The sequence below is a fragment of the Trichogramma pretiosum genome, unplaced genomic scaffold (genome assembly GCF_000599845.2).
Source record: "Trichogramma pretiosum strain Unisexual culture from Peru unplaced genomic scaffold, Tpre_2.0 scaffold7, whole genome shotgun sequence".
Lineage (NCBI taxonomy): Eukaryota > Metazoa > Arthropoda > Insecta > Hymenoptera > Trichogrammatidae > Trichogramma > Trichogramma pretiosum.
In genome coordinates this window covers 1,652,636-1,680,569 of record NW_019641639.1, presented here as the reverse complement: position 1 = coordinate 1,680,569, position 27,934 = coordinate 1,652,636, and the positions used below count along the sequence as shown (strand labels likewise).

Genomic DNA, 27,934 nt, shown 5'->3' with positions numbered 1-27,934 from the left:
GACTGTTAATTCATCATTTATTTACTTAAAACATAAATATATTGCGAGTACTCAAAAAACTCGATTACTCGACAAAATTCGAGTACCCGAATTTTCCCGACTCGACTCGAAAACTCGGGTACTCGCACAGCCCTAGTAACTTACCTATTATATACGATCTTAATTATTTCAACAATCACATGGTGTGCTTATAGACGAATCATAAATGCAGTGATGTTTTATTCAGATAGGTATATAAATAATTTCTAATAACTCAACAAGATAAATCAACAATAGGTTCAATCATTTTTATTATACAAGTTCTTCAACAGATTTATATGTACATAGTATTTCACGAGTATCAACTTTAACTAGCTATACAAATAACGAAGAAATGATTTACAAATGAATGCAAATCTCATAGTACTTGCATCTTAATAGCCAACATTTAATTATATTTATAAAAAATGTTATTTATTAAATAACAAACATTAGTAACAACAAGAATCATTATTTTCGAATAATTCAAGGTACTTACAAATTCAACAAAAGAGATGTAAAATGCGTCAACCAAATAAGACATATTTTATACCATGTGAAATTAAGAAATTTTATCTTTGTTTAAATTTTTCCAAGTAAAGCTTAAAATTAGTTCAACAGTATGATTGGTTTCTAAAATTTATATACAAAATAACTAATAATTATTATGATTGGACTTCAATTCATAATTAACTATAAAAAATTATAAATTCGTTTCACATTAGTAATTGGATTTGGCTGTTCAGAAGGTAATTTGTACATAAAATTTTTCATTTTCGTACACGAATTCTTCTTCACCCCACCCCCCCCCCTTCCATAGTCTTCGTTATTAATCATATCTTTTTTTCTAGCAATACAATTGATAATAACACAAATCGAAGAAAAGTACTAGGCAATGAAACAATTCTAAATAACCAGATTGGCACGAATTGCATGTAATATTTTAGAGCGCTCTAACCAAAAATAGGTTTCAAAATTAGAGTGTTCTGAAGTTACTTTTGATGGTAAATTACTTGTTGATGTGTTTCTAGATCCATATTTATTTGTATAAAAATATCATACTCATGATCAAAAATATAACTATGATAATTATTATTTTTCATTAATAGCAATTCAGGATTGAAACTATGCAATTTTAGAATGTTTCTGTATCCTCACAGGCAGATGTATCATGACCAAACACTGAAAAAATTTTTTAATAAACTAGTAGTTATAAATAATTTACGTTTTATGAATTTCGAAAAGGACATACTTTCACAAGTTTCACAGTATGGCCTTTGAGCCAAAACTTTTTTAGTTTTAGATGGATTGTGTACTTGCTCGTCAGGATCTTGCGCTTGTTTAGGGCAGTCATCTGTATCGTGCAAGTCGAATTCATCACATATATCACAAAATACTCTTGGTGGAGGTAGTGTTTTCTGAATAAGATGGCTAAAAAAAATATTGGCTTAGATTTTTTCCTGTTATAATGAAAAGTTAATGAAATATGTAATATTTACGAATAATCATCAGCTTCCTGAGGTGGGATTCCCATTTCTAAAACTTCAACTTTACTTTTTAATTTTTCATTTTTATGTTGCATATCAACGATGACTGAATTTAAAAAATTAATTTGCCCCTTAGCTTCTTCATATTCGCTTTTCAACTGTTCTAGTTCCAAGCCATTCGCAGATTTTGATTCGATATTTTTCTTATTTGAACATTCATTTATTGCAAGATCATCCTGAAATACACAGAAGTACTTTATAATTTTAAAAATAATTACTGAACAAAATAATACTTACTTTATCGTTGTTTTTAAACTTTTCATTTTCAATGTTCAATTTCATCATTGCTTCATCGTGTTTCGAAATAAGTTGCTTATTTTCAAATTCTCTGTAAATTAATGTATTTATTAGTTTTAGTTTATTTCTATAGAAATATTATTTCATGTGCAACTTACAATTTTTTTTTGGATTCTTCTAGAGATATAATGTTATTATTCAAAAATTCAATTTGATTCATAGTATTTTGTAATTTTTCATTTAATTCCATTTTTATTTCTGAAAGTTCTGTTATATTTTTATCCTTCGTTTTCATATCTATTCTGTACTTGTCAATTAAATCGTTATTTTTCTGTTGTTTTTCTTCGTAATTTTTTAATACTTGTTTCAATTTTTCTTCTTCCATGCGATTTTTTTCGATAGTTGTTTCTTTTAATTTTAATTCTTCATCATACTTTTGTAATTTTTCTTCCATACCTTTTCGAGTTAGCTCTGATTCATGCACAGACTTTAGTATTTTTTCTTTTTCTTCTGACATTTTTGTGATTATGGCATCCTTGCAAGCTAAATCTTTTGAATATTTTCGATTCAACTCATCAATTTTTTTCTCTTTTTCTTCAGCATTAGCATTTGCTTTTGTTTCACTAGAAGTTTTAATTTTCATTAACTCCTCTTCTAAACTGTTAATTATTTTTAGTTTACTATTGAATTCCTCTTTTAAAGAAACAAAATTTGTCTCTGAAACTTGTAGGCTGTTTTTTAATGAAAATAATTCTTTGTCTTTAAGTTCTATTTCATCATTTCTCATTGCAAAATCTTTTTTTATGCTTTCAAGTTCTCGTTGAATATTTTTACAATCATTTTTTTCAGTTGCTAAATTATCATTCAATAGTTGTATTTGTTTTTCTTGAGTCGCTATCAAACTTTCTAATTCTGTACATTTGGTTGATAATTTACTATTACTCTCTGAGGACAAAATTAATTGTTTCGTTAATTCATCAATTGAATTTTTTGATTCTTTTAAAGCAGTATCTAATGTACTTTTTTCGTCCTCCAACTGTTGTTTCAAATTAGCGATTTCCAAAGTCATATGTGATTCTAAATTAGTATTAGAAGATTTGAGAATGGTAACTTCTAATAAAACTTCATTGTATTTAGTATTAATTTCAGAAGATGATTTTTTTAACTCATCATTTTCTACTTTTAATTTTTCTAAATTTTCGTTAAGTTCTAGAATTTTTCTATTTTTAAGTTCGTTGGTTGATTCCAGTTCAGAAATGTATTGAGTTTTTATATTCAAATCACTTTCCATCTTTTTTAATTGAATGTCTTTTGATTTTTTATCGTCCAAAATCTGTGACTTTTGTTTTTCTAAATCACTAATTTTCTCATTCAAACCCTGTATTTGTTCATTGAAACTTCTCATTTTTTGTTCATGTTTTGTAGTTTTTTCAATTATATCTTTTTCTAATTCAATTTTTTGTTCTTGTGCGGATTCTAAACTTTTTGTTGTTTCTTTTAGATCTAATGATTGCTTTTGTAGTATTTCTTCGAGGGTTTCATATTTATTTGATACATCTTTATGTAATAATTCGCTGGCTGCCAGTTTTTCCGATATGTTCTGACGTTCTCGTAATTCTGAAGATACTTTCAGTTTTAATTCTTCATTTTCTCCTTTTAATTGGTCCACAATCTTATTGACATTACCCAAATCTTGACTTAGAGTTGAAATTTTAGTTTCAGCTACTTTAATATTTTTTTTCAATTCAAACTCTCTCTCACGACTTTCAACTAGCTCTTTTTCTTTTTCTCTTAAATCTTCACTATACTTTGTAAGTTTATCTGAGGAGTCGACGGATGTACTAACTATATTTTTAATTTCTAATTCCTGTAATGAAATATTTATGCAAAATAATTAATAATATTAAGCAATATAATTTGTAAAATTTTTGCAATAACTTATAAATTTTACCAGTTTTTCTTTTTGATTCACTAATTGTGATATTTTCTCTTCCGAACTAGTAAATTTTTCATTCATCTCAGCTATGTTAGTTTCATACATTCGGAGTTCACTTTCTAAATTAGTCTTGGTTTCTTCTGATAAGGTCAATGCGTCACGTAATTCTAAAATTAATCAAAATAGTTACCTTGTTTATAACCAAGAAGAAAAATTATTTTATGTTGAGATTGATTTTTACCTGTTATTTTATCGGACAATTGTTTCGTTTCATCGTCTTTGTTTTGCAGCGATTGTTTCAAATCTTTTTCAACACTACTGAAGTGCACGGTATTTTGTGCGGAATCGTCGATCAATTTTTTTAAATGTTCATCTTTTTCTTTTAATTTGTTTTGCATCTCTTGTTTAGAAATTTCTAACTGCTCCTTCAACTTTTGTATTTCAGTAGTGAGGGCATCATTTCGGTTTTCCTAAAGTTTTGAATCAATAAAAAATTTATTTTAAAATAAGATACTTTAACTCAACCATAAAGTTTCATGGATCTCACTTTAGTTACGTACTCTTATAAGTTCAAGTTAATAAGTTTTAGTTTTATAGTAATTATGTTAACAGATTAATTTTTTTCTCGAGACGGAACTAATATTCTTTTAACCAGGAGACCAACTGAGATACGGGTCATCAAATGCCCTGAAAAATTTTTTGGGTCTACTGATACATAATCATTCATGAAGCACATAGTAGTCTAGATCAGTGAAAACTAGATTTTGGCTAATTTTAGCTCAATTTTTAGTCGAAATTCAAAATTTTGAGTCCGTAAGGGCTCAAGAGTCATGATTGGACCGATAAAGTTATGTTTGGTATTGTTTAAGATATCTTTCAGGCGTATTTACCGATCGAAAATTTAGTCTGTTTTTCACTCGATTTTAAGTACTCCAAGTCAAGTAGGATACGTTTAGATCGCATAGAAATTGTGTAGAATTGAGAAATTTTCAAAAAAAGATTATCTTACAGGTATTTACAGAAAATGCATTTTTATATGAGAAGATTGACCGGATAAGGGAAAAATTGCCTTGAATCTCATCTTTGACCTTCAAAACAATAGGGTTAGAGGTCAGAGAATCTGAAATCATTTAGAAACATTATTGGGACTATGTAATAGTACTTTACCATACAAGGACTATAAGTAACACTGTATGGAATGGCACAGTATAGGCCCGAGCGCAGCAAGAGTCCTTATAGCCGCGCCGGAAAGTGTCTCCTATGGACCGAGTATCGTACTCAATTTTATAGCACTGAGCTAAGTTTACATTTATGTCCCGTAGTGCTATAAAAACATTTTCTATCGATGAAAAATTGGATTCAAAATATTGCAGTCTGACTTGACAAAAAACTACCCACACTTTTTTAATTTATATAATTTTAAGACTCATAGAAATCTATTATACGGTGAAAATGGAAATAGTAACTGTGATTTTGCTCAATTTTATAACAACGATCGATTGATATAATCGTTTAATAACTACCAGTTTATTTTTTTATAAATATGGTTAAAGCATTAAATGAATTCTAATAATTCAAATTATGAGCCAGCTCGTGTCCAAAAATGTTCAAGCTGCCCCAAAATTGGTATTGTGAAGTACTGATTTTAGTTACATACCAAAATAGTTTTTGCTTGTATCAAGTCTTTCATTTGTTTGTCACAGCATGATTTTAGTTCCGTCATTTCTTCTTGGAGCTTAACGTATAAATCGCTTGAATTATTTAATTTTTTTCTTGTATCTGAAAAGTAATTTATATTTCATTAGCAATTTTTTAGAAAAAAATTTAAAATTAAATGTTTTCTAGTAAATAGTTATAAATAATATTATAAATAGTTATTAATACTAATAGTTAATTAATATTATAATAGTTATTAATAATTATTATTATTAATAGTTATTAATACCTTCAAGTTCCGCATAAATTATTTTCTTTTCCTTTTCTTTTTCAGAATGTGCACTTTTTAAATCCTCAAATTCAATCATTATTTTTTTGCTATCTTGAATAGATTTTTCAAGTTGCGCATTGGTTTTTTCGAGATCTTGATTTTTTGTATCTAAAAGTAACTTGAAAGATTCCGAAAGTTCTTTAATTTGACGTGAGTTTTCTTCTTTTAATTTTTCTAAAACTCCCTCTTGCGAAATAAATAAGTTATGATGTTCTTGTTTAAGTTCTAATGTTTTTGATTTTATGAGTTCATCTTTCTCTTTTAGTGTCATTTGATGCTCATCGATAAGATTTTTGATTTCATTCTTACTTTGTTCTTTAAAATTAACTAATGATGTTGCTAAGGTCTGCATACTCACTTCCATTTCGTCTGTTTTTACTTTACATTCATTTTGAATTTTCTCACATTGTATGATTTTTTCATCCAGCATTTTTTTATTATTAGTTAACTTTTCGTGTAAATCTCTATGTAATTGTTCTTGAGCACCAATTTTAGTATTTTGATCATTCAATTGATCATTTAATTTTTGCAGTTGTACTTCATAGTTTTCAATGGCCTTATTTTTTTCATTAATCAATTTCGAAAGTTTTTCATTATCATTTTTTAAGGTTTCATAGCTCATTTGTAATTTTGTAATCTGATGATTTTCCTCGTTTGCTTGTGTTTGATTACTGCTTCGTAGTTTTATTAGTTCTTCTTCAGTTTCAAATAATTTTGTATTTTCTTTTTCAAGTTTAATAATTCGTTCTCGTTCTTCAAAAAGTTTTTTTTCTAGATCTTTGACTTTAGATTCATATCTTGAAATTGTTACCTGTTTGTAGAATTGTTTATCGATCAAACATATTAAAATTACTCAAATTATAACATATTTAAAAATTTCTTAATAAATTTTGGATTGATTCATATATTTAAATAACTTAAAATTATATAAAAGGAATTGTCAGATAACGTTTGAAAATGGCTTGAAAATTTAAAATAATAATATTTTTTTCAAGTACATTTTTATGACACACATTTTCGTCAGTGTTAAGGTATATGAAGTGATAAAAAATGCGGTCACTCATTTCAGAATAAATTTTTTAATAACTGCAAAATAGCGGGAAATAGACGAATAAAAAAATAATTAGTCTAAAATTTTTCCAATTTTGTCATGCTCAGCATCGTTAATCTTCATTATTCAATAAGATAAATTTACATTAAGGATACCTTGTTTGACGAAACGTATGGTTACTATAGCGTTCGAGATAACTCAATTTTTATATACACGAAATTTACCCAATATATAAAAGCTTTTGAGAATTCCTTATATAAAGAAAGTTATTACAAAAATAATGTATTTTTTTAATGTAGTTAAAAAAATTACGTATAATATACGAACTATAAAAAAGACTCGTGTATTATGAGAGGCAGTGCATTTAGGCGAGGATACAGGCCTTGTGAGTATGGTTTCAGATAATGATATAAGCAGAATGACATTTCAGCAATGCAACCACTAAATACTCACATTTTTATGAGATTCTTCTTCCTGGAAATTATTAAAATAGTTAAGCAGGGAAAAAAATTAAAGCAATGTTTTTGTAAAGAAAAAAATAAATAAGTATCAAACGAAATTTCCACCTAGTCATCTGCAAGCAAAAAAGCGTCTATAATGTTTGAATTATTTAATACAGAGGTGTAAGTTAATGAAACTTAAAGGTTCTGATTTACTTAATTTGACTTGACTAGCTAAAATTTGTAAACTTTTCATACCATCACCCAAGTTGTTGATAGGTATACAGTAAAAAATGTATAAACTTGAATATTTTTACCTGAACGTCATCTATTTTTATAGATTCTTCTTCACATCTGAATAACAGATCTTCGCTTTTTCTTCGTTCTTCATCTAATTGTGAAACTAGAGCATTTTTCTCATCAAAAATAATGTCTAATTTTTGTTTTATTTCTTGGTTACTCTTTTCGGTATCTTCTTTATACTAAAATTTACAAAAAATATTTTATCAAATTTAGTACAAAATTGAAATAACTAGGGTAACCAATCCAATAGATGGAAAGTTTGATATTTCAAAATTATATTATGACACTCAGTCATCATCTAGAAACTTCACTGTTATTTAAAAATACATTCCATATAGTTTAAAAATAATGTAAAAATAATCAATCTTCCTTCTACTGAAAACCTGTCGATCTATTGGGTTGGTTATTTTATATTATATTTGAAAACCTTTGCAAATTCTTTCTGTAATATGGCATATTTTTTTTCGGCTTCATCCGCTTGGCTAGCCGCTTTTGTGACCCTTTCACGCTCTATGTCACGTTCTTTTCGCAATATTTCTATTTCCTTTTGTCGTTCTTTTGATAATTCCTACAATATAAGTGTTCATTATTTATTTTTCAGTAAAATTTTTGTCATAAATAATAAAGTGAACTTTTAAGTCATTTCGTTCAAGTATTCAAACATTGTAAGACTCATAAAATAATAATATACGATTATAGTTGATGAATCTAGATAATATATATCTTTTTTGGAGAAGTGTCACAAAGAGAGAGTTTTGTCATAATAGTTTTCATACCACCTAAGCAGAGATAAACTTTTCGGCTCAGTGGTAAAACAAAAAAGTTTTTTTCTGCTGGTGAATTCGTGCAAAATGGTATATAAAGCAAAACATACTATACAAGCTTAAGCTGCGAAAAAATTTCCGAGTTAGTGTTTATTGTCGCGGCCTGGGACAGTAATATACTACACTCCACAACAAAATTATCGCAACAAGAATTTTCGTTGAAATTTTGTTAATTTTCAAATGCTTCTATCTTCGTCTATTTTGATCGTTTCATGACGATGTTTTTTGAGTTTTTGGAAATATTATCTTCTTTAAATCCATATATATTAACAAAATACGGAAAATTCCTTGTTGAACTAAAATCGACTCGATTGTTTGGTATTTTGCGTACACAAATGATACTTTCAAAACGGCCTACAGGACGCAAAAAGTTGTAGAGAACTCTTTTTTTTAATTTATTCCTTAAAAAAGTAGTTAGCGATGCTGCATGTTATATTTTGATAAACAAATTATTTTAGTCCAGATCGATGTCCCCCGCGAAGAGTAACACATTTCCATTTAAATTAACACACAAACGTGTTGATCTTCGTGCGGAGCAAGGAGACACACGTTTAAACAATCGAATTTTTTTCTGTCATTTTAGGTGTTATGCTTAAAAGCGTGTAGCAACTCGATATTGAGTTGAAACTATTCATAAAATACATGGATTTAAAGAAGACAAAATTGCCAAAAATTTAAAAAATTCGTCTCGACATGATCAAAATAGACAAAGATAGAAGCTTTTGAAAATTAACAAAATTTCAATGAAAATTCTTGTTGCGATTATTTTATTGTGGAGTGTATTTCATCCTTACTATTAGCTATTCCGAGAAAAAAGGTTTATAATCTCTTTGTTTCATTTGAAAGAGCATGGCTGCACTTATTGCATAATAAAATATATATTTGAGTACATCTAAAGGTAGACTTTTGAATAATATTGTAATTTTTACAACTACAATTTTTTCGATGTATAAAACTTTTTCATTTATTAGAGATTTAGTTTGTTCAGTACATAATGCATATCTTAAACTGCTAGTCAAAAACTGTCAAAGACGTTGAAAATATTTTACAAAGTCTTTTTAACTTTAATTGATCGCTAAATAATTGGTATTTAGACGGTTATTACACGTGTTCCGGGACTTTACTGTTTTCGCGGCTTAGGGCAGTAATATACTATACATTAGTTCAGCACCTTATAGTAACTACATGAATTTGACCACAATTTTTTAGAAATCATAAATTTTTTGGATTGAAAGTAAATAATAAAAACGAATAAAAAATGTTTGTACAAGGAAAAAGTTATCAAATCCCATCAACTCCTAAACGACTGAATCGATCATTTATCGATAAGTTTTACAGTTTTGTATTATATCAACTTGTAATAATTCAAAAATTTTTTGACATGTCATTTCTTACAGAAAACTTCACGTAATTTTAGAATTCGGTGTCAGAATTAATGAAAAAATTAATAATAAAAAGATCTGAACAATTTTTGGAAAATAACAATAAATTTTAAAAAATCTTGCGTTTAACGTTTATAGGTTAGATTTAGAATTTCTCAAATAAACTAGCAGTAATAAAACCGAAATTAAACATGGGTATAGCATTAATATGGCTTCTGAATACCCGAAGATCATAAAATAATGTTGGCAATTTTTAATTCGATAGCTAAGAATTTTACGAAAAAAAGTACAGAATAAAAATTGTGTAGAATTGATCAAAAAACAGTTTCAACCACTTTTTCAAATCACAGAACTATTTCATAATTTTTGGAAGCGACTTTTGGTTTATGAGATACATCATTCCTTTATCGATAGCGTAGTTCAAGAAACATTGGGTTCTCTGGCAAAAACATTTTTGGTTTTCTTCTATCACTCCAGCTATTTTCTCTTTTATCATTAAGATGCTTTACTTCAAAGGCATTACAATTAATTAACTGATAATGAATAGTCTATTCAGAATCAGCAGTGAAACTTAGGCATGACAGTTATAAAAATAAAAATATATGGTTATATGAATAATTAACATTGTTTACGATTTTAATCAAATATCCGCCAGATTTATAAGAAATGTTAGTAAATTAATAAATATTTTTACATACGAAAAGTATAAAATTAAATTTAAAAAAAGAAATTAATCAAAAACATGGATACTTCGAAAAGTATTGTTCAAATTTTTAACATAGCCAGGCTTTCGTTAAAATTAATCAGCTTTTATAACATTGCTCTTGGGTTAATTTAAACTTAACCTTTCAACTCTACAAATTAAGATTGGGAAAAAATTGCGGTCAGAATTTTGAGGCAGAACCATTGTGAAATTTTAAAGCATTATTTTAAGAAGCTGGAAAAATTAAAATTTCTAAGGTTTTTGAAGCGATTCAATTTTTAGTGTTTTTAAATCATACGAAAAAATATGTGATCACAAAATCGAATGGTAAATTGAATTTTATTCTAATGAAACCTACCTTGCCAAAGGCAATTATCGTATTAAATTGATATTATAGAACATAATTTATTGTTTATTTTTTATAATAAAAATAAAACTTTTTTTGACTTGATACATCAATTTTGTTTTACTAGATTAACATTTTCATAGAAATGTTGAACTCAACTGGACAAGACGTGACAGTTTTTATTGTATAATACAAACAATACATGGACAAATAAGTAAAATTTAACTTATTAACTTATGTAATATAATATATATTTGAACAGACACATTTTTATAAATAGTACTTACACCGCCCATATCTTATAAACTATACTTAAATCAAAAATAAAGAATCTCACCTGCGCTGTTTTTCGAGCAGGTGTTGATGTGCTCATCAAAGTGGATTTTTTTGGTAACTGAAAATCGAATCACAAACTCAAAAAAAAATACAAAAAAGTTATTTTTATTTTAAAGCAAATGTGCATGCACTATAATTGGTATAAAAAATTTCCATACACCATTACCTGAGTATTTCAGGTATAATGTGCGGAAAATGAATATTTCATGTTGAAACTGCAAATATTATGAAATACTTTCACAGACTAGGCTCTTTTTCGAGGATAATATGTACAATTTTTTTTATAATTTTTAGATTCGTCTACTTACAACATAAATTCCTAATTTTTTTGCATGCTACGATTCCTTAATACTTTTATAGGTTAGTAGTTACAATAATGCATTAATTAAGAATTAAGCAATAAAAGTTTTCAAAATTAACTCAATTATTTCTAACAATACTTGAAAAATATAATTGTTGAAACAAACAGCTTGAAAAAAAAATAAATATGCAGCATCAAATCTGTCATACAATCCACCCTCAATCAGCGAACCTTACCCTGGAAGTGGAGGCAGTTGTCATTTTACTGGCGACACTTGTAGCCACACTTGAAATGGATGCGAGAGATTCACGCGATCCTGCTTTACTACGGAGAGATGAGTTTAGAGCAGCACCCGAAGGTTTATGTATTACTCCTGTCGATTTACGGTTGGACGGTGATCGACTAACTTTATTAGGTGGAGCAAACAAACCGTGGTTTGGACGACATTCGAAGTACCTATAGATTAACAAACGTAGATTGAGTATCTATAGATTTATATAAAGTTCTTTAAAGTTCTTTAACAGATTCAGTTTAAAAATAAGTAAATTAAAAAATTATGTTCTAGCTTTATTTTTAGATAATAGAAAATTGCACTCCAAATTCTTTTATCAGCTTCAGAAGAATCGTCGGAAAAACAATAATACTAGTTAATCTCAATAATAGCTAGTAAAAGAAAAAAATGTAAAACTCGTTGCACCTCTTATCATTAATAGAGCCATCATTCTTGCCCACTGGGTCATCTAGCTCTACTCCACACCATTCGCCGGGTGCAAAATCAGTTTGGCCCATGTATCTTAAAACGCCCATTTTGCTACCTTGACTCGATGACACGATGACTCTCTCGCCAAGTTGTAGTTTTTGTGATACAGATGATATAGATGCCAGACTTGTGGTTGACGCATCTTTTAAGGATACAATATATATAAATATTTATGTATAAAAATTCGGTATATTAAAATATAAGTGAAACAAAAAAATTTACATTCGGTGATCTGTATATTAAATGTCAAATTTCAATTAAATAACATGAGACTGAAGTTTAAAATATAAAGTAAGACAATTTTTTTGTAATATTTAAAAATGATATAAACACGTGACCAAACAATACACAGAACGATTTTTTATCCACAAATAAATGACGCAAATATCATAAGAATAATAGATAAGCTGCAGTATATAATATAAATGTCTTATAGTACTTTACAATACAAGGGCTATAAATAACACTTTACGGCATGGCGTGGTTTAAAGTGTCCCCTACGGACAGAGTGTCGTACTCCATTTTATAGCAATGTGGTAAGTTAACATTTATGCTCCTTTTTCCGAGTTATGTGTGATGCGAACGACTCAGTGCCCTAAAGTGCGATTTAAGCCACCGAAAAGCTTGTCTAATATGATTAGGATAGACAGACCACCAATCAATGACCGGGTACCAGTGAATGACCATTTTATAACTATTTTATGACCATGCATAAGTCGCACTTTCTGGTACCGTAGAGTGAGGTTAGCGTACGAGCGTTTGCGAGTGTGATGCGAACGCAGCCAGAACGAACGGTACCAGAAAGTGCGACTTATGCATTGGGGCCCGAGCGCAGCGACGCCGTGCCAAAAAGTGTTACTTATAGCACTTTTATCGTAAATTACTATTATGAAACGAAACGGATGTGGATATAATATTGCATACAATATTTTATAGCATAAGAGCCTAAAACTAGCGTCAAAGTTGTGATTTTTAGGTTAGAGTGCTACTTAATAAATATTGTATGGACTTTGTTCAATTCTTTAGCGAATGAAGCATCTTGTTTTTTACGACCGATTATCGTATAACAAGAAAAAAGAATAGTGGTGGAAAGCGATCAGTCACTGGTCCAAGTACCCTATTGTGTTATAGTAAGCTCAATCTATTCTGGTCTAATGCTTACTTAAAGAAGGCGAAATGTTTTTGTTTAGAGTGCCTCGGCTGCAGTTGGTTGGCGATTCTTGAGCGTTGCTAAGAGGTTTCCGCGTGAGTCTTGTTAATCTGGAAAATATTCCCCGTTTAGGTTCGCATTGGAAATAACGACAACCAGCAACGGAACCATCATTTTTTCCTGAGAATATCACGAGGAAAAATTTTGTATTTTAAAAATTGTTCATAAGTCATCAAATTATCTGGGTAGGATGGAAAATTACCAATTGGCTCATCTAGGACGATACCCGCCCAATCTCCTGGGGCGAATTGTGTTTCACCTATGTAAGCAATAGCGCCGGGTTTGTTACCACCGACCCATACTCTATCTCCAATTATAAAACTGTCTGTATCTTCAGTGAGGACTACACTGTTATCTGAATAAATTTAAATATTTTTTCAATTTGGTTTTATACACTAAAGAGTTGCATTATATGCAACCTTTACAATAATAGATATAACATTGTCAAGAATTGGTTCCGACTGCCGCAAGAATCGCATGGTTCTTATAGGTCCATAAAGTTAGCACCCAGATTTTGAAAAAGTGCACGTTCGTCATTATAATTAATATTATTTGTTTGCGTGTGAAAAGTTTTATAAAACATCCAAATCTCACGTTTGCGCGTTGAAATTTTTCCATCGAAAAGTGAATTTTCAAAATGGGTGCTGAAATTACAGCACCCAGAAGAAAAGGTGCCATATTTTAAATGTCTATTACATTTTATTTAATTTTTTTTTTAATTGATTTCCTATGCATTTCATTACGGGTGCTGGGATTACAGCATTCATTTAAAAAAAACCATTTTTATAAATAATTTCACTACTTAATTATTTTATTATTTATAATTTTTGACGCGCAAACGATTTATATAAGTCCCATAACTGGAAACAGTTTTTCATTTCTGGGGACTAACTTCACTAATCTGAACGTAATTAATATATTTTGGATAAACTTATGTACATTATCTGTCGAGGAGTGCAATTGTAAGCACCCATCGTTTGCGATTTTCACGAACAATCAATTAGTTGCTCTCATCGTTTCTAAATAGTACTTTACTATACAAGGGCAACACATTACGGCACGTCGTGGCTTAAGGCCCGAGCGCAGAGAGGGTCCTAATAGCCGTGCTAAAATGTGTCCCCTATGGCCCGAGGATCGTACTACATTTTATAGCACTGGGCTAAGTTCACAGAAAAGCGCATCATAAATGTGAACTAATGCCCCGCACCTTTTCTTCTGGGTACAGGAATTTCAGCCCCCATTTTGAAAATTCACTTTTTCATGGAAAATTTTCAACGCACAAACGGGAGATTTAAAAGTTTTATAATACTTTTTACGCGCAAACAAATATGAATTATAATAGTGAAAGTGCACTTTTTCAAAATCTGGGTGTCAACTTTATGAACCTGGTTCTTGCCGTTAATTGACCGAATTAGTATCACAAGTCGAAGCGGACAATTATCGTTATACAGTTCAAATACTCTCTGGGGGGTCTAAACTTGTGTACAGTTTAATTATACTCTGCTGGTGTAAACTTGAACTAAATAGCAACTAAGCAAATAGATTCACGGTGCAAGCATTTCCAATATCCCATATATATATATGGGTAAGGCTCAGAATTTTTTAAATAAACCTGCGCTCGTATGTCACCGATCTTGACGCGCTTTTGGTATGTTATAGTACATGGTAAAAAGGTCCCAAAACCCAAATTTTAGACCCCCTCCCTCCTCCTACCCCCCTCCACCCCTATAAACGTCCATTTTCTATCTATATTTTTTCTGAAGGCTTGAAGCAATTAAAAAATCTGAAAAAATATAGATAGAAAATGGACGTTTATACCGGAAGGGGGGAGGGTAGGAGGGGGAGGGGGTCCCAAAATTTGGGTTGGGCACTTTTTTATCATGTACTATAACATACCAAAAGCGCGTCAAGATCGGTGACATACGTGCGGACGAAAATTTTAAAAAGTATTATTTTGACCCATATATACTCCTGAAAATGTGAATGTGCTGACCTGTACATTATAGGGGTGTTTGAGTACTCGAAACAGTTCGACTTGATCGAGTCGAGTTTTTTTCTTGAGTACTCGCCATGTTATCGAGTTTCAGCTACGTAATAATACATTATAGCACTGCGTGGAATAAATGTAACTTTAGCACAGTGCTATAAGATTGCGTACGATACTCATTCCACGGGGGACACATTTTGGTCCTAAACTAGGCCGTGTCAAAAAGTGCTACTGGCGGCATGCACACTGTAATAGTATATTTCAGCCTATTTCACACCAGCAGAGGGATAATTTCGGTAAGCAGCTGATTATGATTAAGATTTAAGCTGTATCAAGATAAAATAATGACAATGACACGTATCAGCTTCGACTTGAGGTAACAATTCGATCTACTAACGCTAAGAATCATTTAATTATGGTGGAAAGTTGAAGCCGATTTTCGGCAATGTTTTTTTCATTACTGTAATGTACATTTATCATAAATAATAAAATATGTATTTTTTAATATGCAAAATATAATTGTTTCATACTCTAAAAAGTTTTTACAGAATAGATACCATTTTTTTACTATTTACATTTAACAAACACATGTACAGGAAAAAGGTAATAGACAAATAGAAATTTTGATGGAATGTGTTTCAATTTATCGAAAACAGAGAATGACTTTTACTTAAGGGGACCGACCTGTGTTAAAAGCTTAAATTCAGCTTCAGCTAAAAATAGCTATATAAATCTAAATAGTGGAAATTTTTTTATGTGATAATAAAATATGTTCATTACACACCTGATTGACAAAAAAACTTTTACCCAAGCTCTGAAATACCAATTACATCACTTTTTTCATAAGATGAAATGTTGTGTTATAAATCACTTGCCGTATGAACTTGAAAAGAGTTTTTCATTAATATTGATCTATGGGGTCTCAAAATCTTCAGAAAAGTACCCTCATCCACCTAAGTGGAGCAGAATTTTGAAAAATTGCGTACAACTTTATATATACGTCAAAATGTGACAATTTTTAAAAAAATTAGTATTTTATCAACACCAAATGCCATATTTAAGCTCTTGTAAGAGAAACAAACTTTTTTTTCAAATTCTGCTCCGCTTAAGTGGATGAGGGTACTTTTCTGCAGATTTTGAGACCCCATAGATCAATATTGATGAAGAGCTCACGTCAGAATCGCGTGGCAAGGAAATCCAATTATAATATTTAGTATTATGAAAAAATAGGCGTAGTTGGAATTTCAAAGCTTGGGTAAAAGTTTTTTTTGGGCAATCAGGTGTCTAATGAACATATTTTACTATCACAAAAAAAAATTTCCACTATTTCGATTTATATAACTATTTTTTGAATTTAAGCTTTCAACACAGGTCGGTCCCCTTGAAATAATTATGTAAAAAATGAATGAATATGATTCAGAGAGTCACAAAATTGCAGTAAAAATAAATATTTCAACATTTTTTTCTGAAATTCTAAAACAATGATTTTTTAAAATACTAAAAATTGGCAGTTCTGATATTTTAACACGGTTTACATAGGAGCCCCTCGCACCCAACCTCTGAGATCCCCGAACTTCTTTAAGAATTTCAAAACAACGGTTTGGAACTTCCAATTTTAGAAATTGTTTATAAATGATAGCAAACATAAAAAATACCAACAAATAAAATACTTGAATTTTAAACTCACAACAAACATTACAATATCAAGCATAAAATGTAAATGAAAACAGTACGAAAATGCAAATCACACTATACCTGATCCTCGACGTCCTGCAGTTTCGTGCAGCCGACGACCGTGCAATTCCGAAATCGATTCCATTACTTTCGAATGGATGAGCCATGCAATACAACAACAAACTTTATATTTACAATCATTTAAATACAAAATACTAGAGTTTTCTAAAAGCATGCAAATTATAAATCAAAAAGCAAGCGAATGGGTTAATATATAATATTCGAACCTATTACAGAGCTTCCTCTCAGAAAAAACTAAACGTATATGTTTGAAAGGCGGCCTTATAATCGCGAAAAATTTTGATTTTTAACTTACAGGACGATTACTGGTTGTAATAAAAAATAAAATAGGCTACATTCATTATTTATTAAGCTCATTTATAATATTTTTGCCGTTTATTGCTCTGATGTTGAGGGTAGAAAAAAGTATTTAAAAACTTTTTTTTTAATTTTTTAAACCTTTTTTCTTTGAATTATCTTCGTAAAAAGTGATTTTTCAATGGCGGACAGTTAATCTCAGAATCTGCTCAGCCGATCTTTACCAAATTTTACATACTTCTTCATTAATGTGGATACAGGACAATACACCAGAAAAAATGAAAATTTAATTAAAAAAACAAAATAGTGGAAGTTTAAAATTTTTTTCCGTTATAACCCTTTTTTAATTTCCTTATCGTCTTATGCTTATTACAATTTTTCTTTTTTCTGTAATTTTCTGGTATATTGTCTTGTCAGATATGTAAAGGAAGACGTGTGTGAAATTGTATAAGGATCGGTCAAGTAAATTCGGAAATTAACTGTCCACCATGTAAAAAAACACCATCTCGAGATAAACGTGATCAAAGTTTTCAAATGCCATTGAACGTCGTGTATACGCTTGTATTCAAGCCTGATTTTGACTAACTTAAAGTCCGAATTTCTGTACCAAATTTTAGGAGGTGATTCTCCAAAATATAAACAATTCGAAAATGCAATAAAAAAAATATTTCAAAAAGTTTAACCGGTAATAGTACCATAAACAAAGTGTTTAAGAAAAACTATTAATTTCCTGATAGAGAAAAATGAGCTGTAGATCAGCGGCTCCAAAAATATGAAGATGTATTTCTATGTGCAAAGCACTATTTTGTGTATGTTATCAATTACCAACAGATTTTTTATTACACCTTGTGAAGTTTGGAATACATTAATTAAACAATTTAATATTGAATCTATTTTTGATTTCAAGTATTTTCATGGCCGATATGATTTCAATAATTCTAATGTAATTGTATGTTTGAAAGAATGTTAAATATTTTTATGATCTAAATTGATAAGAAATAATTTGATATAATTTATTTGTCGGCTACGGAAATATTTTTCAGTTAAATTAAGTATGTAATCATTTTTTAAGGAGTTCATGAACTCGATCTGTTACCCTGTATAATTAAATTGCTCGTGAAATGTTAAAATACAAAGATTTATTATGTGCATCATCGATCAAATTCTACGCTATTAATCTTTAATTTCTTAATTATGTAATATTCTGAGCCTTGAAGAAGATCAACGTGCATATACGTTTAGGAAAAATTGAAGGAAACGTTAATGATCCATGAAGATCATTTGTTACAATTATAGTAGCTATACGCAAACTTATCGTTATTGACGTAATATATCTAAAACAACGTACAGAGTAACAAACCAAAATATTCGGGTGTGTTTCTGTGAGCGAGATCGTCGTACAATTAAGTATTTATGAAGGACGTAGGCGTTCGATAGAGCAATAGGTCGTTCTAAAGGTGGGTGTGGAAACTCCAAGTGCTGTCTTGAATGTATACCTATATAATATATGAACGCACAACGTTAGATTTATCAACATCGGTAGACAGAGAGAGCAAAACGCATTTCTACGTAACAAACCTATGACACCATCATGAAGTTACCGCGTTTAAATGTACGTGCGTGCGTACGCGATCATTTGATATAAGATTTTAATGAATGAGTCTCCTCGTAACAACGTCATAGCTCCATTTTATAAACGAATTAACGAAAAAGTACGAAAATCGTAATTTTATGTGCATTCAAAATTTTAATGCGTAACTACCCTCCCCCCTTCTCTCGGCCCAAAGAGATTAAAAGTTTTTGAACGCAAGATATCTCATTAAAATTATATGCACGTCATGATTTTTATTACTGAAATATCAAAATACTTCGAGTTGTAATTATAGGAAAATTTTGATTTAAAATGTTATGTATTTGTATTTTGACATTATGAAATACTTATAGGTATGTTAATTTATTCTAGGTCTTGCTAGGTTTCTTTTACTTTTTCTACAAATAAGATTTCGTGTACGAAAATTTTTCATATTTGCAAATATTTGCATGCAAATGAATTTTTAGAAAAAGCTAATATTGGTGTTAAGGCGAAATTGCTTAAAATACTATTTGGTAAGATTCTGTTACTATGGGTCATGCACTCAAAGATGATTTATTCAATATTTTACTCATATAATTTTTATTAATCAGAAATTTTAATTGAAATTTTTAAAAAATATAGTTTTTATTTGAATATACAGTTTTTGTCATAAAGTTACGTATATCTGATATGATAATTAAAATATTGAAATTTTACCAGAATTATTGCTATTTGGTTTTATTGTTATTAGAATAACACGATTGACTAAATAAATTTTATAAATGAACTTATTGTCGATTTTTAAAATCTTACTTTTCGATCACTTCTTGTTCGAATTGAAAAAATACTAGGATAAAGATCGGAGCTAAGTTATGTCAAGAGTCGCGATCTTTGATGCGGCACGATCAAGACTTACGGTACCCTCATAGAACAACGAGGTTTTATCTAAGCCTCCAATGACGTTGTGGGTGTTTGCTCGAAAGAAAAACGTTCGTTCTCAGCAGTGGGAGGTTTAGAGTACCATTGTCTTCTTCTCTTTTTAGCATTTGGTAACATTAAGGGGACAAGATGGTGTTTCGAGCTAATATTTAATAATGGCCATTTATAAATCGAAATAATTGGTAATTTTTTTTTATAGTAAAATATGTTCATACTACCTGTGATTGACCATAAAAAAATTCTATTGAAGCTGTTAAATCCCAATTACATTACTTTTTTCATAATACTGAATATTGTGTTATAAATATTGTATTATCATTTACTGCATGATCCTGAAGCGAGTTTTCCATCAATTTTTATCCATTGGGTTTCAAAATCTTTAGAAAATTACTTTCCTTCATATCTAAATGGAGCAGAATTTAGAAAAATTTCTTTCGCTTTTTCAATAAGCTTAAATTTGTCATTTAGCTTTGATATAATATTGGTTTTCTTAAAAATTGTCGTATTTTGAAGTGTACATTAAGTTCTACACAATTTTTCCAATTTCTGCTTTGCTTAGGTAAAGAAGTATATTTTTCTGATAATTTTGAGAGTCCATAGATCAATATTGATGAAAAACACACCTCAGAATCACTTGATCAGTCGATTCAATCACAAAATTGAGTATTATGAAAAAAATAATGTGATTGGGATTTCAAAGCCTGGATAGGAGTTTTTTTGGTTAATCAGTGGTAGTATGAACATATTTTACTATAGAAAAAATTATTTTAACTATTTCAATTTATATGTCTCTTTTTAAAAATCAGTTCGAAACACCATCTTGTTTTCTTTATATGTTTTCTAATTAATTACTTTGTTCTGCAAGGCATTTATTTTTTATCTATGTAAACTTTTGATTTATTGTTAGAAATTAATTACAAAGATTCACATCTTGAAAATTATCCATAAATAGTTAATTAAATTCATTTGTAATAGAAGTATTTATTTTTATCCATTGTCTACAAAAAAAAATGAAAAATTGCGCATTTCTATACAAAATTTCAATAACCTATGTATAAATTTTACTTACAGTGTTAGATATATAAGAAAATTAAGTAAGAAAATATTATAATTACAGCTACCTACTACTACTACTACTACTACTACTACTACTACTACTATTACTGAAACTATTTTTTAAAATTTGTACTCTAATGACAAGGTAATAAAAGTTAATTAAGTTAGCTATTTGATTAAAATAACTGACATGGATGGTCACACCTTTTGTCTTTTTAAAGCATTAAGTAAAATGGTATCAATTCTTATAAGTAAATGATTTATTCAAATATAAAAATAAAATATCTTCAGACGCATACATATTTATCTAATCAATTATTTACTTAATTACAATATAGTATGAGAAATTTTACTAAAAATTTAAGAAGCATAATATTATAAGACCAAAAAAATTTGTTAATATTGATTCTTTCATAACAAATTCTTTCATTAGTAGTATAATAAAAAACTCACTGGTACTCGACAAAGGTGACGATGGAGGTATTGCTGGCTTTGGAGGTTGCAAACATCCTGGACGACCAATTTTTGAAGGTGGTCTCAGTCCTGATGGTTTATCTGCCATTTTTTATTTACCAACAGTTCTACTCACAGTAATTCACTATAAAACATAATTATGCACTTTTTATTTTGGCACAGTGTTGTAATTTTTATTTTTATAACTTCAAAACTTTATAATTTTTAATCCATAAACATTATATGGCTTCTTATTTTTTGTCACTAGCAAGGAACCTTGATTGAATGAGTAATAATTTAAGACTTCACGTTAATATATAACTTTTGTAATAATAATAATAGATATTGGTAAAAATATCAATGCTATAAGTATACATTTTCTTGTCATAGGATATCTCAATAAACATAATGTAAGAATCCTTGGCAAAGAAATAATAATCAGAATATTGCTGCTAGCTTAAATAGATGAATGAGAAAAGTAATAATTTACTTTTTATGTCAAATAATTAAATACAGAAAAATATATAGTATACTTTGAAGTATTTTAAACAGTGTTATTTAATTGAAAAATAATTGATTACAATTTACACATTAAAAATGATGATAGTAAACTGAGAGTTCTGCATTGTTATTTCACATTATTTTATAAATATAGTTAAATTAACTGATCCACTTGTTCTTACAGTTTTTTATTACAAATTCTCCATAAGTATAATTTTACTGGTACATTGAAATTCAGTCTTTATAAAATCATGAATATTTTTTGTGAAAAGTAAAAAAAAGAGGTTATTTTGTGAAGATTTCTTGAAGCTAAGTGATTAAAAAAAATGTAAACAGCCACAGTCGTTTAAATAAGTGTTTGAACACTTCTTTTTATCACTACACTAGCCCTATGAAGTACAGTTAAACTTCATTACCCGTCTGTTTTGGATGGACTTTAAAATCAGTAACGAAAGCTGATTCTATACATACTATCACCAAACTACTCAGTGTATATACGATGTAATAACAGTAAGCAGACACTATACCTATAATATGATTAGCAAGTAGCAAGTAGCAATTGCTAAGATAAATCAACCGAGATGAAACATAACGGCGTGTGAAGTTTTTTTTGGTAAAAAAGTACAATTGAATGATGGTTATTTTATATTACGTTATGTTTGGTATAAGTTTATTTTTAAGTAATGTACTTTAATGTACTTTACATTTTCGAAGTAAAATTAGGTACCTTCAATGATATATTTATACAATACATATTATGAATTATCACAATTCAATTTGAAATCCATACGTTTTACGATTTCTGAAGTTTAATAATCTAAAGTTAAGAGTCGGATTGACTATGACAAGTTGTTTTGAGATAAACCCTAATAGGATTAAAAAACAATTAAAAATTTACAGACGCTTTTTCTTTACAACTGAAACTGAATATTTTTCTAAAAAGCCATGTGAATATCATTAATAACTAAACATTCGTGGTTTTTAGACCTCCAAGTACATTTTTAGAGTAAAATTATCAGAAGATATGGTCGGAAAAACTTTTAAAAAATTATCATTTTTGCCGTATGTTTGATATCACTTTGAATCATAATATTAATTAAATTAAGAGTTTTGTAAGAAATATTGAAAAATTGGTTAGGAAGTGGGAGCGGCGATAGGGGGGCGATTATTATTTTATAAGGAACCTGCAAACAATTTTTATAAATGTTATAAATAATCAGAAGTGAAGAAAAAACTGCATTAAATAGATTTTTGATTAATTTATAAGTGAGGTGATTGTTACATTTGTGTAAGCATTTTCAAGTATACCAAATTTATTGGAAAAAGTTGCTTTACTTTTATAAAACTGCCATGAACATGAATTTTCAACGTTTTTTCTGTATCTGACATTATTTTTGAAATAGAAATTGAGTATCAGTGTTAACTTTGTACTAAAAAAAAATCAGGATTCCAATTACGCGTAAGAGCTTGACCAAATTTTTTACTTTTTTGCATTGTCAGTGATAATAAGTACGCTATAAAAAGCTTTGTATTATTCAAATTTTCTGTTGTACTTATAATATTTGTATAAAGTAAAATTCAATTGCTTTTTATTAGCATCATTAAAGACCAAGTTGATCAGCAATACTTGAGTAACTCCTGTGCGTGAACACGATGCAAACAGGTCATGTTATTGTTTGTAACTATTTTCATCATGCACGCACGCTAAAAAGTAAAGTGCCATTGGATTCCGTGTCACAATTAACTCTACTTTTGCTGAAAAAATTATAGCATGATTCTCGATGGGATTTTTTTATTGGATACATAAGATTTCGTAAAGAATGAAAAAATAGTTATTTATGTAACAAGGGCCCAAAAAGCGTTTTTGGGCACGAGTGTGCGGAAAAAGACACGAGTGCCGGCTAGGCCGGCACGAGTGGGTGTTTTTTCCGCATACTGTGCTCAAAAAGCTGGGCACGTGTTGCATACAAAATTTTATGCAATAGTAGGCGAAAAATACGTACATTTAAATGCGGCGTTTTACCGCACACCCGTGTCCAAAATGAGGCATTTTACCGCACACAAGTGTCCAAAAACGCCGCATTTAAATGAACGTATTTTTCGCCTACTATTGGTACTACCTATATATAAAATTTTGTATGCAACACGTGCACAGCTTTTTGAGCACAGTGTGCGGAAAAAACGCCTTTTGGGCACTTGTTACATAAATAACTATTATACAATATCTTGTGTATGTGTTCTACAGGCTGAGCCACATTATGTCCAAGAAGCAACTGTTGAACATCTATCATGGTTTGTTTCATGGCGTTGCTGAAGTTTTAATTTTGTAGTGTAATTCACTGTCACGTATTTCTGTGCTTTTTTTGTGCTTTGGAATAGCTATAATAAAAAATAAAAAGAAAAAAGAAAAAAGAAAAAAAACATAATAATAATAATAATAATAATAATAATAATAATAATAATAATAATAATAATAATATTTGTTTAGAACATCCTAAGCTTTATCAAGCTTTTAGGGTAGTTCCTAAAATCACAGGCATTTCTGTCTTTGCCAAAACAAATTAGGCCTTCGGCGGTAATATTAATTGGACAAGTATTCGTATAGTCATCCTATATTAAGTCCTATAATATGAAATATTGAAAGCAATCAAGCAAACCATTCCTACACAATAAGTTTGATGAAAGATTTATAAAAAAATTTTACATTTATTTTTTTATTTTTAACGTGTGCCTTTTATTACTCAATTCCAAATTTTCTATTAAACAATCCGTTTATATAGAGTGTAATTGTATGGGTTTGTTAAAAGTTTATATATTTCTCTTCCTGCGTTTCCTGGGACAAACCTTGAATTGAGCTTTATATTTTTTAATTTTTATTGTGCTGAACTTCTGGAAAAATTATCTAGTGACAAGTATTCGATATAGGCTACAATCAACGAAGTTAAATAAAATGTACAATGTAGATTCTACATAACTCTTGCCCCATTGTATAGACGACGGGAAAAATCTAAAAATGAAACAATAATTGCGATCAATTGTAAAAGCAATAATAACTATGACTCAAAGTTTAATGATTAAAAGTAAATTGTTTCATCAAAATTCATTTGTAGTTCTATAGGAATAAATGTCTTTTCTTGGATTGATTTGAATGCGAAAGTTATTGAAATTAAATCAATTAAATCTAGACATTATAAGTGTCGACAATTTCTTAGCCTGTGATGTGCATGCATGTAGCATGAAAAAGCCCTTGTTTTATAAACACAATATGTTGAGCTTATAGTTAAGACAATCTTCGAGTTAGGTTCTATAAATATTTCACTGACTTTCTGGTTCTCGTAAAATCATGTACTGCTCGTCGATAGAAAATTACAAAAATTTTGAAAATTTTCAATATACCATGCAGCTAACACGGTATTTGTTGGTACCATTTGGGTTGTGGCCTTTGGATACCAATAAAATATATTCGGCTTACGGACGGGTTCTTTTACAATTTTTGTGCGTACTTGTCCTTCTGACTACAATTGTTCCATTTTTCATGCAAGTTGTTGTCATTGAACAAAACATCGAGGTAATGTGCACAAAAGTATTAAATATATATTATCTGGGAAATCTCAAAGAACTATAACACAAACAGATAAAGGTTGAATCAACAGGAGCGCTTGTGTTTGGTATAGTTAATTGCATAAAATACGTTGTTTTTGTTAGACGTATTAAAAAAGTAGCTCCGTGTATAATAATAATGGCCAAAGATTGGCACAGAATCAGTAACGAAGAAGAAAAAAAAATCCTTTTGGAAAATGTCAAGTTTGCTCGATCGATGACGATCTTCTGTTTGATATTCATGTTTGGAGGTGGAATTACTTACAATACTTTTTTACCTTACAGCAAGGGTGAATACTTAGTTGATAATGTGACACATCGATATTTAGCTTATCCGAGCTACGTTGGCTTTTTCAATCCAAATGTCCGTGAGTCTTGTTGCCGTGGTCAATATTTTTTGCTACATAAAATATCTTTTTTACAGGTCATGCCAGCATATCACTTTGTATTTTTTCTACAACTAATTTTTAGTATAATTGCATTGTCATTGACCTGTGCTGTTTGCTCCATCACTAGTTTGTGCGTATCTCATATTGCTGGCAGATGCTCCATTATAAATTCAATATTTTCAAATATCAGCGAGGATTTTGAAAATAAAAAACTAGCAAAAACAATCAAAGAACATTGGCAATGCTTGAAGTATAATTTTTTTTTATATTTAACAGCACAGCTTCAAATGAAAAATATTTAATACGTTGTGAAATCTAGATTTGCATCAATTTTAGAAGAATTTTCGAATGAAATATACTTAGTGGAATTTGGTGGAAGTACCATTGTAATCTGTTTACTTGGCTATTATTTGATCGTTGTGAGTTTCTCTACTAATCTATCGAAGAAATTGTGAAAATACAGAATTTAACTTAGTTTTGAAAATATTTAATAAACCTCGTACTACTTACCGTGTATAGAGTTCACTCGAATCTACAATAATGAGTAATGTAATAATAAATTTTAGGACATTGAACGGATGGATACTTTTGGATTGCTTACTCATTCGTGCTTATTTGTTTCAATAACATTTAATATTTTTATATTCTGCTATGTTGGAGAAATTCTAACTGATAAGGTATGCATTTGTAATTCTATTGTAAACTTGACTATTTTGAATGGCATTTACTGACATTTCAATTGAATTACAATTTTTTATGAAGTTTCGCGGACCTTTTTTTACCATGGTTCTAAAATTAATATATCTGTGTAATCTTAGTTTTTATTAGTTTAGAACTTTAATTATTTAACGAACGGTTATTGATTAACACGATTGGGGATTTGTTCATTAATTTGTAGTGCAACAAAATAGGACAGGCCGTATTTGAATCGTCTTGGTCCGAACTTCCCCCTGCAGATGTAAAAAAGTTTATTTTGGTATTGGCGGTAGCACAAAAACCTGTATTTTTAACTGCTGGAAAAATGATCACATTATCAATACGATCATTCACAAACGTAAGATTATATTTTTTTCTACTAATCTTGTTTTACGGATTTGATTAATCAAATTTAGATAAAATGATAGATATAAGTAATTCCTCTATACTTTGAAAATAAGAGTTCTAAAAAAATTAACACAAAAATTTGGGCAAACCCTGTGAAAAATGAATTTTTCCTGTTATTTATGAAAAATATTGTCTGAACAAAGCCGTTGCTTCTTTTTATGCGTAGTTTGTTTTGGAATTTTGGTTTTTTAATTTTGAACGAGTAAAAAAAGTAAATTTTTCATCAGAATTTGCTTGATGAGTTATGACTCCGCTAACAAATGTTAAATTACGTGCAGGATTGTCAATTTCAAAGACACATATTTCTAGTTGGGATCATTTTTTTCGTTATCACAACGACTTTTTTTGCGTGTCAATTATATACAAAAAAATTAATCGTCTTTTACAAGAAATACGTAAAATGTGTCAGAAACTATTTTTTGAAAATATCGAGTTTATTCAAAAACGTCCTGAAAAGGTTTCAAAAATAAGTACTCTACCAAACTCGGAAGACTTAGCTTGAAATTCTTTGATACAAAAATTACATGCCGTAAATGTAATAAAGATTTGGGTAAATTTTTAAGGGTGTCCGACTTAAATAATCCATGTTGTTCGTCAGATTTTAAAAGTAAGAAGGAATTACAGTTTTCTTTTTTTTTTTTTATTAATTCTTAAATCTACATTCACAAATAAGCATTTTCAAATAGATTCAGTTTTTTTGGGTCAATGACGTTTTTTGTTATTATGTTTTAATTAATTGTATGTTCATATTTTTCAGGTATTGAAAGCTTCTGCAACTTACTTGAATATGCTTCGAACATTACTCGTCAATAACAATTAAATTATTTTTATCAGACTAAACATGTTGCAAATAATTGTTAAATAAATAAGTTGTTAATATGAAGCAGAAATTTCAAGTG

General features: G+C 29.3%; 2 protein-coding genes across 11 annotated transcripts; one reads left to right on the top strand and one right to left on the bottom strand.

The window, feature by feature from the left end:
- Positions 1-273: 273 nt before the first annotated feature.
- LOC106650234 (restin homolog) lies at positions 274-22,456 on the bottom strand. Of its 10 annotated transcripts, none has more exons than XM_014368159.2 (19): positions 22,359-22,456; positions 21,442-21,586; positions 13,584-13,736; positions 13,334-13,501; positions 12,109-12,313; positions 11,648-11,867; positions 11,112-11,168; positions 7,947-8,087; positions 7,534-7,698; positions 7,230-7,250; positions 5,684-6,536; positions 5,396-5,517; positions 3,980-4,208; positions 3,754-3,905; positions 1,961-3,669; positions 1,803-1,893; positions 1,518-1,741; positions 1,271-1,449; positions 274-1,200 (listed from the first exon to the last, which is right to left on the bottom strand). In XM_014368159.2, exons 2-19 carry the CDS (start codon positions 21,548-21,550, stop codon positions 1,154-1,156), a joined length of 4,845 nt encoding a protein of 1,614 aa, XP_014223645.1. In that variant the 5' UTR covers positions 21,551-21,586; positions 22,359-22,456; the 3' UTR covers positions 274-1,153. The 10 variants fall into 10 exon arrangements, with proteins under 10 accessions (XP_014223645.1, XP_023315286.1, XP_014223653.1 ...); XM_023459518.1 differs by lacking the exon at positions 22,359-22,456 and adding an exon at positions 22,023-22,350 and having other exon boundaries at positions 1,154-1,200; XM_014368167.2 differs by lacking the exon at positions 22,359-22,456 and adding an exon at positions 22,030-22,350 and having other exon boundaries at positions 1,154-1,200.
- Positions 22,457-25,681: 3,225 nt separating this feature from the next.
- Positions 25,682-27,855, top strand: LOC106648359 (odorant receptor 4-like). Its single transcript, XM_023459586.1, has 5 exons — positions 25,682-25,910; positions 26,268-26,350; positions 26,498-26,608; positions 26,830-26,985; positions 27,793-27,855. The coding sequence occupies exons 1-5, from the start codon at positions 25,682-25,684 to the stop codon at positions 27,853-27,855; spliced, it is 642 nt and encodes a 213-aa protein (XP_023315354.1).
- Positions 27,856-27,934: the final 79 nt, after the last annotated feature.

Bases quoted from the DNA above. Each gene is read 5' to 3' on its own strand.
- LOC106650234 (XM_014368159.2), bottom strand. From the start codon at position 21,550: ATGGCAGATAAACCATCAGGACTGAGACCACCTTCAAAAATTGGTCGT. The intron at 3,670-3,753 runs GTAAAATTTATA...ATTTCATTACAG, and splicing joins TGAATCAAAAAGAAAAACTG to GAATTAGAAATTAAAAATAT. The intron at 1,742-1,802 runs GTAAGTATTATT...TGTGTATTTCAG, and splicing joins AGTTTAAAAACAACGATAAA to GATGATCTTGCAATAAATGA.
- LOC106648359 (XM_023459586.1), top strand. From the start codon at position 25,682: ATGGCCAAAGATTGGCACAGAATCAGTAACGAAGAAGAAAAAAAAATC. The intron at 25,911-26,267 runs GTGAGTCTTGTT...CATCAATTTTAG, and splicing joins CTTTTTCAATCCAAATGTCC to AAGAATTTTCGAATGAAATA. The intron at 26,986-27,792 runs GTAAGATTATAT...CATATTTTTCAG, and splicing joins CAATACGATCATTCACAAAC to GTATTGAAAGCTTCTGCAAC.